We start from the raw sequence: 19700 nt of genomic DNA on the forward strand, positions 1-19700 counted from the left end.
TGGACTTGTATGGCGGGCTGGACCGGGGGTACCGTAACAGGTACTCCGGTGTCTGGAGGAGCGGGAAGTGCCTGATTTACAGGGACTGGCGGAGCGCGAACAGGATTTGCATATTCTGGGACTGTGTCGTCCAAATAGGACGAAATAAAAATATCAGCTGCGGTCTGTTTGTGACGTAGCTTGGTCGGAACTAATGGTGGCGAGAAATTACTGGATGCCTCTGGGGTCGCTTTTGGCAAGCCCTCGGCAAGGAGAGGATACATACCCCTAATAAGGGCATGCCTCTGTCTGTCTGACTGTTCGGCTTTGACTTGTTCACCTATCTCGATTAGTTCTTTTTCTTGTGCTCGTTCTAAGGATTCTCTACTTAATTCTGACTTTCTGATTTCTTTTTCAGTTCTTTTATGAGCTTCTTTGCGCCATAACTCGATGGCATCTTTCTGTGACTGTCTGGCTTTCTTTTTCCATAATGCCTCTTCTACTCGCATGATGCACTCGGCATCCCATGTACCCGATACGGGCCATCTATACTTTTCTTCTAACTGTTTGGTATAATCTACCCATAAGTCTAGATACAAAATGGCGCTTATGCCATGCTTCTGATACATAAAATGACCTGGACTGTCCCTAGGCGGAACTGGAACTGCTGCTACCAGCAGACCCTTTCTAGTTTTTAACTGACGTAACTTAGAAAACAAGGGCATGACTGGACTGTAATCTAGACACAATACAATACACAATGAACACGATACTTATTCCCCATTCATACCACGACATTAAAATACATGAAGAACATTTAAAAATAACAGTTCGAACAGAATACTACCTGGAATACGGAACACAGAATACATGAATTTCCTCGAGAACAGAACTGACTGGAACAGAAACTAGGTGCACTGCTGAAACAGTACGAAACTTACCGGTCTCATAAAGAGACACGTCAGGACCCGCATCCACCGAAGTGGACACTTCGTTTGTGGGTCTGTGTACCACCAACCCACGGACCAGAGTCAATTAAATTGACCCTGTCTAGATACTACCCCAGTAACGGTACTCACCGGGCAGCAAGAACGGAAGGCCTCAGACTGGACGGGACTGCTTGGACGCCGGACGGACGAACTTCGGACTTCTGTTACAGGTGGGCCTCCGGATACCTCGGACCTTGGACTCTCGGCTTGGGCTCTGGTCGGGACTCGCCGCGTTCCTCCACCGTCTCGTCTGGATGCTGGACCGCCTCCTCCGTCTCCTCCGTGGGCCTGAGGGATACTTGAAGCAGAAATATCTGCCGGTGCGCAGAAGAGTTCCGTCACGACTGCAGAGGGTCAGGGGGTCGGCGTGGCTTCACCGACGCGTGGGGAAAGGGCAAGTCCCTATTCGGGCGCCATTATGTGGTAAATAAATAAATAATACCCTATTTTTGAATGAATAAATGAATAACAGATAGCTCAATAAATAAGAGTCAAGATTCGAGGTAGTAGGAGTTTTGCAGGTTTAATACAGCAAATACAGGAATAGGATGGCAAGGCCCAGCAGCGCTGCCGGGGTCAGGATCAGGACAAGGGGAAGTAACTTTTTAATAACAGTGCATGAGCATATATACATAACGCAAACACATAGCATTACATTGCAATAGGCGTAGCAGTGGGTGGAGCAAAAGGCGTGACGCGTAGCAGTCGCGAAAGATAAGGGTGAAAAGAGGTGTAACAGGGCGTATACATAGACATGTGATGCAAACGTAACAGAATATGTCATGAATGGGGCGGAAACCATGGAGGGGGCTACCTGAGGAGCCGGGACCTCTAACCTGATGGTGCGCGCAAACTAGCAATGACGTGTTACTAGGAGAAGCTGGGGGCTATGAACTCTGTGCTAGGAGCAGAGACTGAAGTCTGGAGAGTCAGGGCGACATGTACCTAAACAGCATCTAGTATCTGATGTTTAGAGAACATGTTGATATAAACTAGAAGTCAGGAGGGGAAAGGCTAACTTGATTCTAAGACTGGACCATGCATTATTCTACATGTAGTGCGTGATGAAGAATATTAAATGACCATTAAATGCAGTATTTCTCTAACGTGGAGACGTGAAGGCTAGACAATGACGGAAACTATCGATGCGATTCAGTAGCTTTAGGAATGCAGAGAAGGAGGACTGAACTGATAACTGGAATCATAACATATTCTTGGCAGACTCAGAGGCAGAGCCAGGGTGAGCCGGGCACTGCGAGGCAGGAAGTAAGTGAAGGGTCGAGGATACAGGTGGGGGCTGTATCGCTCCTCAGCGAGGCTTCAGGAGACAGGAGCTGAATCTGGTGTCCGGGCCCTTTTGAGGCCTAAAAACGGGGACTTTTCAATAGAATAACGTGCACACTGAGAAACGTGGCAACGTAGCTTTACATAGGCCTGATATTCGTAGTATTCACGAGAACTGGAAACTGGCATACTAGAGGTGGACACAACTGTAATTGCGTCATTAATCGAACATAGGGAATGCATATGCATATTTAATCATGCACACATAACATATGATGGATGACACGTAGGGACACAGAACATGGCAAAATTTACTTTTCCACAGTAGAATGACCACACCAGTACAGCAACTTGCTAGACATCACCTCGGTGCCATCCGGATCTCGGCGCCCCACTGCAGATGAAGTGCCTCTCAACTATGAAACCACCACGGTGACATCCGGGTTGGCGCGTTGTGCTGCCTTCGGCCTATTCGCACATCGGTCCGCTACTGACGCCATCTCACAGGCTAATGGGGCGACCCACGCCGAGTTTCAGCATTGTAGGATGACCACACCAGTACAGCAACTTGCTAGACATCACCTCGGTGCCATCCGAATCTTGGCATCTCAACGCCTAGTGGTATCTTCCATACAAAAAATATTGTTACGCTGCCTTTGGCCCCATTCGCACATCAGTCCGCAACTTAGACATCACCTCGGTGCCATCCGGATCTTGGCATCTCAGCGCCTTGTGGTGTCAGTCAGAAAATATTGTTGCGCTGCCTTTGGCCCCATTCGCACATCAGTCCGCTACTGACACCATCTCACAGGCCAACAGGGCGCCCCACGCCGACTTTTACCATTGTACGATGGCCACACCAGTGCCACAACTTGCTAGACACCACCTCGGTGCCATCCGGATCTTGGCATCTCAGCGCCTTGTGGTGTCTTCAAATCAGAAAATATTGTTGCGCTGCCTTTGGCCCCATTCGCACATCGGTCCGCTACTGACGCCATCTCACAGGCCAACGGGGCGCCCCACGCCGACTTTCAACATTGTAGGATGGCCACAGAAGTGCGACAACTTACTAGACACCACCTCGGTGCCATCCGGATCTTGGCGCGTTGTGCTGCCTTCGGCCTATTCGCACATCGGTCCGCTACTGACGCAAACTCACAGGCCAACGGGGCGCCCCACGCCGACTTTCAGCATTGTAGGATGGCCACACCAGTGCACCTTACTAGACACCACCTCGGTGCCATCCGGATCTTGACGCGTAGTGAAGCTGCAGCAGCTGCAAATAAGCTTCAGACAGTGTTACAACCGCTGCTCAGAACTCTCAACTATGACACCACCTCGGTGCCATCCGGATCTTGGCATCTCAGCGCCTTGTGGTGTCAGTCAGAAACTATTGTTGCGCTGCCTTTGGCCCCATTCGCACATCGGTCCGCTACTGACGCAAACTCACAGGCCAACGGGGCGCCCCACGCCGACTTTCAGCATTGTAGGATGGCCACACCAGTGCGGCAACTTGCTACACACCACCTCGGTGCCATCCGGATCTTGGCATCTCAGCGCCTAGTGCTGTCTTCTATTCCGAAAATATTGTTGCACTGCCTTCGGCCCCATTCACACATCGGTCCGCTACTGACGCCATCTCACAGGCCAACGGGGCGCCCCACGCCGACTTTCAGCATTGTAGGATGGCCACACCAGTGCGGCAACTTACTAGACACCACCTCGGTGCCATCCGGATCTTGGCGCGTTGTGCTGCCTTCGGCCTATTCGCACATCGGTCCGCTACTGACGCAAACTCACAGGCCAACGGGGCGCCCCACGCCGACTTTCAGCATTGTTGGATGGCCACACCAGTGCGGCAACTTACTAGACACCACCTCGGTGCCATCCGGATCTTGGCGCGTTGTGCTGCCTTCGGCCTATTCGCACATCGGTCCGCTACTGACGCAAACTCACAGGCCAACGGGGCGCCCCACGCTGACTTTCAGCATTGTAGGATGGCCACACCAGTGCTGCAACTTGCTGGACACCACCTCGGTGCCATCGGATCTTGGCGCGTTGTATTGCCTTCGGCCTATTCGCACATCGGTCCGCTACTGACGCCGCCTCACGTGCCAACGTATTTTCTCCGCATTTTATACCCTATGCCGCATAACAGGTCATGTGACTTGTTTATAAAACTTTTCATTGGTTCATTTTACTTTTGGTTTCCTAATGATGGAAGGCTTGATCATATGACCTAAAAACAACACTTTTCATTGGATGAAAACTTTTTTTATTTCCCAAACGATGAAAGCCCCACCTTGTTTCTGGATGTTTCAGACTGAAGCTGGCGTCAGCATGAGAGCACCACCATCTCATAGCTCCGTCGTGGTCATTCCGCGAGCAATCATGGCAGCCGCTCCCCACCAGAAGCCTGCAGGAGTCGGGGCCCCCAAAACTTTTGATGAATTCTCAAGGCGGAGGGGACGCTTTCGAGAATGGGGTCCAAGACCTAGCAGACAAGCGTCCGATTTCCAAGGTGTCCCAGGGCCATTTCAGTGGACCAGGCCCAAAAAGGAAAGAGCCTGCCGCCATTTTGAGAGTCCTGTGACAGCCGCCTATCGCTGCACCGCAAGAGTGGACGCAACTCAGCTGAATTGCGGCTTTTGACACAGTGGACCAAAAACGGACGGAATGGCAACTGAAACGGTAAAGGGGCGCCCCACTACAACAGATGACACTCCACCTGGAGAGGCCCGTTCACGCCGCCTCCCCCGGGGTGCCCCACGCCGTTATTCGGAGCAGCATTGTAGGATACCAAAACCAGTGCGGCAACTTACTGGACATCACCTTGGTGCCATCGTTCTGCTGCCTTGGAACTATTCGCACAACAGTTTGCTACTGATGACCCACCCCCCGCGATGCCCCACGCCGTTATTTGCTGGGTGGCAACTTACTAGACATCACTTTCGTGTCATCTAGATTTCGGCGCGTTCTGCTGCCTTGGAACTATTCGCACAACAGTTTGCTACTGATGACCCACCCCCCGCGACGCCCCACGCCGGAAATCTGGACGTTGTGCTGCGTTGGGACTATTCGCTCAGCCGACCGCTACTTTGTTGTTTTTCCCTAAAAATGTTTATATGTTATTACTATTTTTGTTTTCTTGTATATATTTATAAATTATTAAAGTTTTATAATCTTACTACTTTGTCGGAGTGCTATATATTTTTAATGTGACACATAATTGTAAAAACTTTGATGTACAAAGAGTCATCCCTGGAATCTTCCGCTTCACGCTCGGTCCCCTCCCCAATCACAATACAGGATGGTTTTCAGATAATAGCAACGCTTCTGCTGTGACGGATCTCATCGAGTGTGGGCCTTGATCTACTATAACTCCTTTGAAGAGGGGTGATTCTTTACAGCTGTGGCCATAAACTACATCTGCAGGGCTAGCTGATACCCTAGGACCAGCCTGGACAATCGGACACAGAGGAAAAGGAGTGTCAGAGGGTGCGGTAGTGAATAGGGCGAAAGGGAGGTGTCGGGCGGGCACAGGGTGTGATTCTCAGGGAAGAGCAGCGCAGATGGGGGGAGGTTTATTACCCATGCATAAGACAGAGAGCGGGGGTGACCACTGCCTGGGTGAGATGCTTGCGAGGGTGGGGAGCCATGCTAAGGATCGACAGCGTGCACAGAGTGGGTCTGGTCAAGGCATCTAAAATGGCTGCCGTGCACGACAAAAGTGTGGCATTTGAAAAAAGACAAGATGGCGCAGACAATGTTTTTCAACACTTCCTGATTTCCTTCGAATCGAACGTTAACAGACGTTGGGGCATATTACCAAAGTTAAGCAATATTTATCCCTAACGATGCATTGCAAAGATTGTTTTACCGTCAGAAATTATCGCAGATAAACCTTGCTATTATCAAGGTTTATCGCAAATACGATAAAAAACGACCGCAATGCATTAATATCGCTGAAAACTCAGCGATATTCATGCATTACCGAGCTAATGCTCTTAGCCATGTTATCCACCTCCCATTGGATAACATGGCTAAGAACTGCTCAGGGCAGCTGTTACTTTTTGGAGATATTCGCGCTTATCTCGAATATTTCCAAAAGTTGATAATAGGAGATAGCGATGTTAGCGACTGTTTCCAGTCGCTAACATCTTGGCATGCCCACTTTGCATGTCATTAGTGATAAATATCACTCACATGTAAAGTGGGGCCCAAGAAGGTCGCTATCTCCTACTAGCCGTCGCTAACTGGTGTTAGCAACAGCTAGGTAATACAGATATAATTTTATCTCCGCGAAGCGGAGCGCTGTTACAGATATATATCTTGTTTTTGAACGTTAATTTCTCAAAATGCACTGAAGCACATATATTGAGACCTAGCAAAGGCACATCGGGCTACCAGTCCCTAATATTTTACCAAGTTTCGTGCAAATCCATTCAGCCGTTCGATTATTATTATTATTATTTTTTTTTTGCCCCGCGGGGCCCTTTTAAAACCTCCACATCAAACCTAGGGGGTCAGCGAGGATCTACTATGCCCCCTTATGGTCATTTGCCCCTTCGCTTTGGCCTCCTCTTGTCTCTCGATCCTACAGAGAGACAAGATGGCGGCCGCTACGGACTGTTTGGAATGTTTACAGACACCGGAGAGCCAATCAGCTTCGCTTCGCAAAGCTCCGTAACGCGAAAAGTACGCGAAGCGGTGCGCTGTTACAGATATATATCTTTTTTTGAACGTTAATTTCTCAAAATCCACTGAAGCACATATATTGAGACCTAGCAAAGGCACATCGGGCTACCAGTCCCTACAATTTTGCCAAGTTTCGTGCAAATCCATTCAGCCGTTCGATTATTATTATTATTTTTTTTTTTTGCCCCGCGGGGCCCTTTTAAAACCTCCACATCAAACCTAGGGGGTCAGCGAGGATCTACTATTCCCCCTTATGGTCATTTGCCCCTTCGCTTTGGCCTCCTCTTGTCTCTCGATCCTACCGAGAGACAAGATGGCGTCCGCTACGGACTGTTTGGAATGTTGACAGACGCCGGAGAACCAATCAGCTTCGCTTCACAAAGCTCCGTTGCGCGAAAAGTACGCGTCCTGGAGCGCTGCCCGGTCCGCTGTTACAGATATATATCTTTTTTTAAACGTTAATTTCTCAAAATCCACTGTAGCACATATATTGAGACCTACAAAAGGCACATCGGGCTACCAGTCCCTACAATTTTGCCAAGTTTCGTGCAAATCCATTCAGCCGTTCGGGCTAAAAGTGAGGCCAACCGCCCTATGGAAAACTCAATGTTAAAAACACGTTTTGGGACCCCCCTTTTTTCTCAGCCCCCCCTTGACGAACCCCCCCCCAAATTTTTAAGGGCTGCTCAGAAACAAAATGTGCCATTTTCCTGAAAATTTCAGCCAATTACGTCCACAAACGCCAAAGTTATTAGACATAGAATTTTCAAAAATCCCATAGAGAAAAAATCCTAACTATATATACCTACTGGCGACCGCCAGTAGGTAATATATATATATATATCATTGCTCCCAAGTTTGCACCGAGTCCTTGCACTCACGGGCGGGTGCTCCCCCGCGGATGGTGCCCTCCGCAATATTATCGCTCCAAGATTCCTGCGGTACTCCCCGCAAAGAAGACAAGCACTCGGGGTGGCGAGCTCAAAAGATTTATTAAAGAGCTCACGGTGTCCAGACGCGTTTCGGCATTCGCCTTTATCGATGGTGACATGGCGGTGCCGAAACGGCCGTTTTTTATGTTCACTTCATCATGGACATTGTTAACGGACACCAGATTAATTCATGGTCGCCATCTTGGAACATGCAAATGATCACATTTCATTAGATTGAAAACATGAAAACATATAGGGTTGGCATGTAATTTTACATTATATACATTGTTTTGGTCTCTCAATATCTATCATATTGCCCTTTTTACGAGATCAAAATCGAAGTCACCTTCCAGCCCACAGATGGGCCCTTCGGAAGTATTACTTCCACTGTAATCATTATACCGCCCTGGATGGGCATACGCCATGTCAACCTCTATCTAATCCTGTCCCTCAGTGGTCATATACTGTCCGTAATCAATAATCCATGTCATAACCATCTACTACTGGTCTATTGTTCACATATCCTTTACACAGCTACCTAATCTCCCAAATGTACAGCCAATTCCTCATGTGTGTTAAGACCTCCCGGTGTCTTTGTTTGGAGGACCTCCACCTTGCTCTGGTCAATAACAGCGAGGCCTTGCCCCTCCCTACAGGTGGTGTCGCTACGCGCCTCACTGACACAGTCTTACCGGGTGCTCTGCAGACTCGCCCCGGTCAGGCTACGCAGCCTCTCTCTCACTTCTCACCACGATACCAAGGCTCGGGGGTGTCTTCGGATGAGGCGCTGTTGGTTACGCACCGCTGACAGGATCGAAGCCAAACCGCGACTCCTTCCGTGATGCAGTCGGCACTGCGTCCCGCCCACTCCTCCGGCGTCAGAAAGGGGAGGGAGCGAACGCAGTCTGGCCTTCCTTGCTCTCCGCCCCTTCCTTCCGGGTTAACACTTACCTGCCTCCCTGGCCGTCGCGTAGGCTCCTTAAGGCAAGATCGCCAGCTGACTCAAAGCGGTCCTTCACAATAAACCTCACTAACGGCCTCAAAGAAGGAGGGACAGTAACCCCGTGGCAGGGAAATCGGTCACCCTGACCTCCGTGAGGTAAGACAAATTCCTCGGGCTGGGGGTGCTCATGCTACTCGACCCCACGCTTCCGGAGAGTCTGGAGACAGTTCAAGCTGGGTCCCGAAAGGGTGGGAGACAATACCAGTCCCGTTTCCTCACTGGAACACAGCCCGATGTTTGGAGCTAAATCAGACCCAGTGTTGGTAGGGCTCAGTCATCAGTTAGGGAGACCCTCTAACACGGTAGCACAGTCGGCCCGCGAGCCGATCTAATCCTTAACTGTGCGCCTTCCTCCCTACACTGCTGCTTTACTCCTCACCAGGCTTAACCCCAGCTCCTCCGATCACTCTAAAATGGCCGCTCACCCCCTGGCCCTTTTATAGGCAGGTCAAAGACCACTGGAACTGACCAGAAGGTTCTAGACCTTTCCTATATTATCCTATGGGCCTGGTGCTTGGAATTTCAGTTATGGCAGTTGAAGGCGACCATTTTGTGGGTCTTACAAATCTAGTCAGAAGAGGCACCTAGGCCTCAGGGAAAAGGACTACAAGGGCCAAAGAGCATCTAACCCCTAGCCAACACCGCAAAAAAAATCCAGCGGACCCAAAAAGACAAAAAGAAAGGTTTGAGGGGCCAGAAAGGGGACAAAATAAATAATTAATAGGAGGGGCTACCCAAGGGCAGACAGGTCTAACACATTTAATTTGAAAAGGAACAAAATGAGAGGTTTCATTTTGCCATAGAAATTTTATATATATATATATATATATATATATATATTCACTGAAAAAACCATAGGTTACACACCAGTTATAGTTAGGAATTAGCATTCAAAAAACCTTTGAAATTCACTGAAAAAACCATAGGTTTCACACCAGTTATAGTTAGCTGGAAATTTTACTCGCATAAAACCATTGAAATTCCCACGTTATAGTTAGTTAGACTCACTATAACTTGCACGTCTGCAATGCACTGCTGATGACGTCACATATTACATAACTCATGCATATATTTAAATATTCAAACATTACTCGCTAATATATGTATTCACTAAGATACACTTAATAAGCCAGTTAACCAATCAGTTTTTTTTTTAAAAACACTGAAAAAACCATAGGTTTCAGGCCTTATATAGTTAGGAATTAGCATTTAAAAAACCTTTGAAATTCACTGAAAAAAACATAGGTTTCAGGCCTTATATAGTTAGGAATTAGCATTTAAAAAACCTTTGAAATTCACTGAAAACCCATAGGTTTCAGGCCTTATATAGTTAGGAATCAGCATTTAAAAAACCTTTGAAATTCACTGAAAAAACCATAGGTTTCAGGCCTTATATAGTTAGGAATTAGCATTTAAAAACCAACTTTGAAATTCACTGAAAAAAACATAGGTTTCAGGAGTTATATAGTTAGGAATTAGTTTTTAAAAAACCTTTGAAATTCACTCAAAAAACTATACGTTTTAGTGGTGTTATAGTTAACTGGACATTTTACTCATACAAAACCAATGAAATTGCTCCTATATAGTTAGTTGTACTAACTATATTTCGAGCACCCGCAATCCACTGCTGATGATGTCACATATTAGATCATTCATGACATGGTCAGTGGCATCACTGATGACAACTCAAATGACATCACTGATGACATCACTGATGACATCATCCACGTGACAATCACATACACCTTTTCATACACTATTACAATTTTTCATCACTGTTTGTAAAATACAGAGTATCATATTTAAATCCATTGTCACAGCAATACAAGTATCTAAAAATCCACTCAGTGATTCATAGATGTATACACATATCTAATCACTTACCTATGGATTCACTCATACATGCTGTCAATGAACAATAGAACACTATCTAAAATACTTATACATCTATATCGACATTAAACAACAGCACGCATCCTATTCACATATGAAGTCATCCTACTCCCTTATGCAAACAATGGATCATACTTACATATTTACTTAGCAAAACACTTATACAAACACCACTTCTTCTATTCATTTAGATAGTAAGTCATACTTAGTGAATTATAAAATCATTATTACAAGTATACAGTTATCCATACAGTCACTTACACAATCATTGTGTCTTATGTATACTTATTTATATACAACAACTGACACATACACTGCCTTTTATTTTTCTAGTTTGTTGGACCTGTACCTTTGAGAAATATATTTGCTCATCACCACACCCATAAAGAGATTCCCTCACCCAAACTGTTAGAACATGTAGTTTTAATTTCATAAATCTACTGAATCAACTATTCACACATCTTTGGACAGTCACACACCCCCCACCGAACCACACACACTTTCACACTCCCATACAAATACTCAGTTAACTAATCAATAACTAATATAGACTTTCACATAGCTAGTAACCAACTGTAGAATCAGTTTAAACAACAACTGACATAAGTGATACAGATATTCACACAGTTTAGTCACTATCCACTATATTTAGAGAGACATTATAAATTGTTCAAGTAAACAGTCAATTACACTGCTACTAAATCCTCCATCCAAATATTTATTTATATATATCCTCTCATTCCTTAATGTAAATTGCTATATATATAATGCATATTTAAATAACGAAGCAAACCACATTCACTGGATGATGTCATCAGTGATGTCATCAGTGATGTCATTTGAGATGTCATCAGTGATGTCACTGACCATGTCATGAATGATCTAATATGTGACATCATCAGCAGTGGATTGCAGGTGCGCGAAATATAGTTAGTACAACTAACTATATAGGAGCAATTTCATTGGTTTTGTATGAGTAAAATGTCCAGCTAACTATAACACCACTAACACTTATAGTTTTTTGAGTGAATTTCAAAGGTTTTTTAAAAAATAATTCCTAACTATATAACTCATGAAACCTATGGTTTTTTCAGTGAATTTCAAAGATTTTTTTAAATACTAATTCCTAACTATATAAGGCCTGAAACCTATGGTTTTTTCAGTGAATATATATATATATATATATATATATATATATATATATATATATATATATATATATATATATATATATATATATATATATATATATATATTTCCTAGTTAAGTCAGCTTTTCTATAAACGGATCGTTTTTTGGTTGGTAAGTAACTTTGGTCTAGTTCGACCAATCTTCCTGATACTTTCCAAAACAAATGTTCATTCATCACTGCTCCTTTCTGGAACATTGTGAGGTGTTCCGTGAAGTGGGGTCGAGGAAAAAAGGGGCATATGTATTTAAACATCTTTTTGCAATTCCTTAATAGCGATTTGTTGCGAATCGCTATTAAGGGCAAAATGCAATGTATGTAGGAATCGCAATAATAATTGTGATTCCTACATATTCCTTAATTGCCACTCGCAAATTGTGAATCGCAATTAAGGAATACCTTCCTATTCATTCCTATGGGCCTAGAGGTCCATAGGAATGAATGCGAAGACATTCGCAATTTGTGAGTACCCATTAGGTACTCGCAAATTGCGAATGTAATTTCAAGGGTGCAGGGGTGTCAAAAGGATACCCTGTTGCACCCCTGAAACATGTATGAGTGCCCTAGGGGCATGTATATGCGCCACATGGCACTTTGTAAAATGCAAAAAAGTGAATTTTTTCAAAGAAATCGGAATTACCACCAACTTGAAGTTGGTGGTAATTTGTGATTTCTTAAACCAAATCGCACAACTTGGGTGCTTCCTGCATTGCATTTAAGCAATCGCAATTGTTGAGTCAAGTTCCAAAGTTGGGATTCCAACCTGGGTTCACAAGCTCCAAAGTGAACAACACTGGCTACTAGGCCACATCTCCTAGTGAGTGTTATGTCAAAAAGGTTTGTTACCATCTAGTAGAGGAGCTATACGAAGTATTGCAAAATTATCCCATAAATGAACTATAATCAATTGTACAAAATATTTGTATTGATGCAGAACAAAATGTATATATTGAGGACAAAACTAAACACATTCTTATACAATATACTCCATGGGTACACATTAACCACACTACAATATAGTCACAAATCCATCTGTGCATGACAAAAAAAATATTTTCTTCAAGGATCATTTCAAGGCTTATGTGTGTTTCACCCAGAAACTTTTATGCTGGTGAAACCCCGGGGAGAGCAAAGTAATTGCTGCGAGTAATCGATGTGGTGTTCACAATTTTCCTGGTAAATCATGAGGGTAAACCTCATAGTATCCTATGATTTCCCTCTAGCCCTCTACTTGGATTAACCAATGCTCAGTGTATTGGTAATTCTGTGGGGAGGGAAACCGGGTCCAGTACTGGGGCACTTGTATTGCTACCCATAGTAAACCTTCAGATTTCAGTGATGACAGTTGTGTGTTTTAAGCGGTTTCATGATCCCTTGAGGGGGCATGCCCTCTTTAATAAATTAAAATAAATAGATGATATGACATTTGACTCGTGTATTTTATTATGAAACAGAGCTAGCAAGTAATCAGCCTATGCCATTAGACATGTTGTAATAAAACCTGATATATTCCTACAAAACTTTGGAGTCAGAAACGTCACTATTATTGTGGGAGTTGCCAACTTCATCATCATCAGGCTGTTCATTTTCATCAGTTTACAAAAATGACATCCTTGTCTCGTGCATTCAGCCCTGTGCTTGCCTCATTGACACACACGTGTGGACAGTTGATTTAAAAAGTAATTGCCTTACAGGAATGGCTAGTTTCCAAATTAAATTATCCACACACTTGAAACTGCAATATCACCAAAGTCTTTTCATAAAGACAAGCCACCATACCACCAAGGGAGTGAGTGCTCCCTGAATCAGAAATGTAGGTATTATTATTAAAATGATTCATAATATGCTTCACCGAATTCATTGCTGCATCATTTCTACATTATTTCCACAACAGGCAGACACCTCTCTCACCCTGGCCATAGGAATTCCTACTAACAGAGAAACAAGAAAAACATATAAAGCTGTCTAGAAGTAGTCTTAAAAAGAGCTAGAATGATGGAATGGAGAGATGAGCAAGTGTTTTATAACATTACTTATACTATGCGTTTACGCTACTGTTGTAGTGTAGTATTAAAGAGACATCATGCATAATGCAAGCCCCTGGTCTTGCCATAAAAGCAAGAAATTGCAAAATGTTCATGAACTCCCTCCACATCTCATTCCACCCCTAATAGCCAAATTGAAGAAATGCCAAAAGCCGAGGATCCAAATAGCCAAAACTGAATCATTCAAACATGAGTCCCAGACTGATTGCAATAGACAAGACATGTACTTCTGAAAATATACACCTGACTTCTATGCATAAGCAAAACAGAAAACGCCACAATATTTCTAGTTCTTCCAGCCTAGAAAATGGCTCAGGGTTTTTTATATCCACCCATCTAAACCTAGTGAGCAGTATGGTGTTGCACTGATACAATCCTGTCTTTAACACATTGCAATTAGTAACCTCATCCAAATACGTTCTTATTTGTTAGGTGACCATGATGTTGGTGGTACGATATGGACACCCGACCACTAGATTATACATACATTTGAGTGGTGGAAAAGTTTACTCCAGTCTTTGGACCTGACAGAGCTGGATATTCCATCAGTCTGACAGAGGGTGTTTAAGAACTACTAGTACTAGCACGGTCTTGTGCATTTTTTTCTTTAGGTAGAAAATAAGTTATTTTATTCACTTACCAGTCTCTGTAGGTGGAACAACTTCGCTGACATTAGTTGAATTAGATAAGCAAATAGTATCTAAGAGAGAAAAATAATGCAATTAATAGATTTTCAGGCTTTTCAAGCTTACTCATTTTTCAGGGATCAAACTATCTTTTTCAGCTCGTAAGTACTCACAGAAAAATATATTCAGTGAAAGCAAAGAATAATGTGAAGTTATGGTTAGCTTTGGTTATAACACCATAATAAATGTATAAAAAACTCAAAGATTAAATGAAAAACTTATTTAAAGTGGAGTTATGGATAGGGGTGGGTGAAGAATTCCACTCGGCGGGTGGAGTTTGCGAAGTGTTGCCCACTCTGCACAGAGTGCAGAGTTTTGTGAAAACTCTGTGAAGTGACGTTAAGCGAAGTGTTTTTACCGTGCGCGGCTTGCCAACCTTAACATGGTGAGCAAGAGAAATCGAACACTAGCCTACCTCCCAGCAATATTTCTGAACGCCGATGGTCGCGGGAGGTCACTACCTCTCGCATTGAGGAAACTACTACTCTCATTGAGGACGCTGCCACTCTGGAAGAAAATCTCGTTGAGTGGCAGAATGTGGCAGCTCCCTCTGGTGCTCCACGTGATGCTATTGGTGCTGATTTTACATAGTGGGAGAAACCCCTGGTGCTAAAAATCAGCACGAACAGCACGATGTACCGGACTCCGCCGCTCGCAGAACTCGGTGTAGCACAGCAGTGTTTTTTCAGCACTTCGCGGAGTTCAGTGTAGCAACACTTTAAAAATCCATTACAGGTGAGGATTTAAAATAGAAGTATAAAAAATAGAGTAATACGTATAAAATACATCTCAAGACAATTTTGTCTAAATGAACTGGCATATATTAAAAATTTTCTCCAGGTTGTCATTTCATTTTCCAATGCGCTTATTGTGGAAGGTACATTTCAGCCATTTTCGCTATGAATTGCTGAATTAGTATGGGGTAAATACTGTGCTGACATAAGTGAGTACGGATTAACTTTAGTAAAGGCCATTAAGGCCAAGAAACAGAAATGTTTTGGCCTATCGTATAGATCCACAGTTAAAGTTACATTGCCCATTTCTGTCCATTCATTGTAGTGGGTGCTAACCAAGCAGACAACATTGATTGAAGAAGATTGAGGAGGCAAGAGTGATGAGGATGAATTAAGTAGATTGATCTGAAAGGTAAATACTTACCTTATAAAAAGTTAAAGTGAACCAAATAGAAACATACTGTATAGACCATAGGGAGGTGAAAGTGAAAATTTGCAAGGGAAATGATTAGTCTTGCCCTAACTTCTTTGGGACAAAGATTACAGAATGGAAAGTTTAAGAATATGAATAAGAATAGTATGTTATGAATTTCAATTAGATTATGTCAACTTTGAGAATAATGTATTTCTTTATGCAAACTATACATACAGAGGTTTACAACAGAAATGTGTATGATAATTGAAATTATCATATACTATGTCTCTCAGTACTTTTATAAATGTTGTCTCTCCGAATGCATGTTTATGTAATTGTAGTACATGTGGCGCAATAATTAACATATTATTTTTTCACAGCATGTACAAGCAATATTTCTCTGCATCTGGATTCATAATTCATATGAAACAGGAGTTTAATCTATAGGTTATACAAACCTTGTGGAGTGTTTATTTAGTTATCCTGATTTACTTTTGTTATAATTTTAAGGTGGTGAATATTGATATATGATTTCTGTGCCTAACAGCCCTCAAGAAGTGCGAATGTGCACAAAATACTTGTTGGCTGTCTTGCTGTATTAACTGACCCAGACGAAGACTGGAAAGGTCGAAACTCGCCTGTCTTGATTAATGAATTGTTGAAAGAAATCTGGACTGCGGTTCCATCTTGCGGCAGTACGCGAGGCGGCTTGGATATATAAAACCTACTGGCGGTCTACAGTAGGTAGTTATATTATAGGAAAAGCATTTTATGACCTGCCTATAACTTTGGTGCTGTTTGATGACTCTTCATGAAATTTCCCCCCAAAAGTGCTCTAGTGATTCTTGTTGCACATGAAAGTTTCAGGGGTATTCCGGAATCAGGGTCTGAGAAACATGGGGTTGAAAAAATGGTGCATTTGAAATGTTAATTCTCATAGGAACCTGTTAACATGTCTACATTCTGAACAGCCGCAGTCGGTAGGGGAGTACCTGCCGGGGCGGTGACGTGGGCAGGGGGAGGAGCAGGGTGGGGGTTAGTAATGTATGGATAATGGAGGTTTGCAGGTAAGTACCGACCGCGGCTGATTCTGAACCAATCAATGGAACTACAAATTTGGCAGAAAGAAAATAGGTATTGTTATGCAGATTGTTCCTTTTATTATTTGGTGCAAATCTGTTCAGTAGTTGTGGAGAAATTTAATAAGAAAAATATAGTGATATCTCTGACTGCGGATATTTCGTGAAAAAGACGAGCTTGTGCCGGGAAATGTACAGCTCTGATTGGCTGCCAACACTTCAATCATGAAGTGTTGGCAGCCATCTTGGGACTGAAAAGGGGGCAGGGTAGGAATACCCTGACCCCCAAACTATCGTCTTGAGCTCCCTCTGGGCCCCACCACGGCATAAAATCATTTTTTTAAATGTTTTCACGAAATTGCAAGTGGCACAAAAGTTATTGGCAAACCAAAAAACGTTTTTCCTATGGAAACTTTCGTCATAACTATAAATACCTACTGGTGACTGGCAGTAACTGGTGCAGAAAAGTCACGGAAGCACCAGAGTGTATTTAGTGATCCAATCACTTTATTCAACATGTCCGTAGATGACGCACCGCGTGATAGGGAACTTACAGCGGAAGCATTATTTTTAAATCTCCCAGAAGTTACGAATGAGTCAAGTGATTCAATATCGGGTGAAAATACTTGTATTAACAATGTGGAGGCATTATCAATGGCACCAGAAAAACACATGAAAACTGAATTAACAAAGTGGTTGGAGAAAAAATCCCTGGAGAAGTATCGTAACGCAGGAAGAGTGCCCAGAGGATTATGCATGATGATAGCGCCCTGCTTTGAGAACCCTAATCCCTTAATGCTAAAAGATTGGGGAGAGAACAACTTAGAGGCATCAATGGGACTGGTACTGCCTTGATCAAATATGCTGAAATTGACTTTGAAACAACAATAAAGGAGATTGAACGCATCAATGGTGTACTTGATGGATTGGACTAGAAGGATTTGATTGCAAAAATCCTCAAAGATATAGTTGATTGTTTAAAGAACCATGAGGAGGACAAAAAAAACAAGCCTTCAAATTTGCAAGGGATAACAATGACTATGAAACAGGGCGAGTTTTTACATGTTCTAAAATGTTTAACACTACCAAAAGACAAACAAGTTCTTTAGCAGCGAATCGTAATATGGTGAGTGGTGCTCACCTTAATAAGGGTACATCAACCTCTGAGCTCAGCTCCGTACAGAGTGGAACAAATTCAGAAGATGGCTATGAGACAGTAAGAGGCAACAAATATATGGAGACAGCAAAATTTAGGCTAAGGAAAGAAGTCAAAGTTTTAATACAGGATCACAGGCAAACTTTGCGTCCTCGGAATCCCCAACACAAGCAAGGAGGCGCACATACCAAAGAAAATGGGAGAGGAGGAAATCAAGGAACAAACACCAACAAAAGCGCACAAGTCAGAAAGTGGAGGTGAAAGTAAAATCTAATGATAATACGGTCATAAATTTAACAGAGATTCAGCTAATGAAAGCAGAGATACAGCTGTTATCCCTAGGTTTGACTTTCTGCCCAGAAAGCATTTTTATTTATAATTAGTCTAGGACTGATGTGTTCAGGTTCATAAGGAAATTAATAAAACTAGCGACATTTTTCAAACTAAAGAATGTGACAAATTAGCCACCTAAATAACATACAGTAATTGACACTCCTGAACAAACCATTCTGCAAGCTTAGGATGTGGTTACATTGAAGGCACTTCAAGCACTTGAAAATGAGGATAGGACTCATAATGTGCAGATATCAACTCAAGAAGCAATGAACAGAGTGGGTATTAATATAGCTAAATCATTGGAAAGTCCATTCAAGCCAGTGTTGACATTCGTCCCTATTATGGCATGGGATGCTGTAGTTGTGTTCAATGAACAGAAAACTGAACCGCATAGTCAACCTTAACAAAGAAAATGGAAACATCGGGAAAGGCAATTCTCTGATCTAATGAAAACACTCAGTAACAACAACAAGATTATTGTAAATAAAGCGGGAAAAGGAGGGAATGTGGTTCTGTGGCAGTGGAAAGACTATCTTAAAGAGGCAGATAAACATTTGGATGACACATCATGTTATAGAAAGGCCCTTCATCAGGATCTACGAACTGTTAAAAATGTAGTCAAGGACAATTTGACTCAATGGAAGTGAAAAGGGTTCATCACAAAAGATTAATTTTATGTACTCAACAATGGATTCGTGGTGGTATCGGTAATGTACTTAATTCCAAAAGTGCATAAAGGGATGACTCCTATACCAGGGCGACCTATTGTATCCAGAAGAAATAGACAGTTTGAGAACATCTCGCAGTATGTGGATTATTACCTACAGGGTTTTGTAACAAATTTACCATCTAATATTAAAGATAAAGGGATTTTCTCAAAAAGTATACAATTTGGTTTGGAAGGAGGATTATCTATTCATTGCTATGGATATTACATCATCATATACAAGTATAAAACATGATGATGGCTTAAAGGCAGTAGAGCACTTTCTGAGCAAAAGGTCGATTGGTTTTTATGATCACAATCAAATGCTAATTGAAATGATTCAGTTATGTTTAACAAACAACTATTTTCTTTTTGACCAGGAAATTTTTTTAAAAATGAGGAGAGTAGCTATGGGAGCCTCCTTCTCCCCCAGTTACGCGTGCTTACACGTGGGCTGGTGGGAGAAGCAAGTCCTCAAGGTAAAATATAGTCAGGTTTGGAACAATCATTTAATAAGTTGATGGCGTTTTATATATGATGCGTGTATTGTTTGGAGGGGATCGAAGGAAAGTGCCA

General features: G+C 42.9%; 1 protein-coding gene across 1 annotated transcript in view; it reads right to left on the bottom strand.

Moving 5' to 3' along the window:
- The window catches only part of LOC144799011 (mucin-3A-like), a 265324-nt gene that overhangs the window by 89684 nt on the left and 155940 nt on the right, over positions 1–19700 (bottom strand). The window contains exon 7 of the mRNA XM_078670161.1: positions 14653–14712. Coding sequence (XP_078526287.1) covers positions 14653–14712 — 60 coding nt within the window. The remainder of the gene's footprint in view (positions 1–14652; positions 14713–19700) is intronic.

This window comes from Lissotriton helveticus, chromosome 12, assembly GCF_964261635.1.
Source record: "Lissotriton helveticus chromosome 12, aLisHel1.1, whole genome shotgun sequence".
Classification (NCBI taxonomy): Eukaryota; Metazoa; Chordata; class Amphibia; order Caudata; family Salamandridae; genus Lissotriton; species Lissotriton helveticus.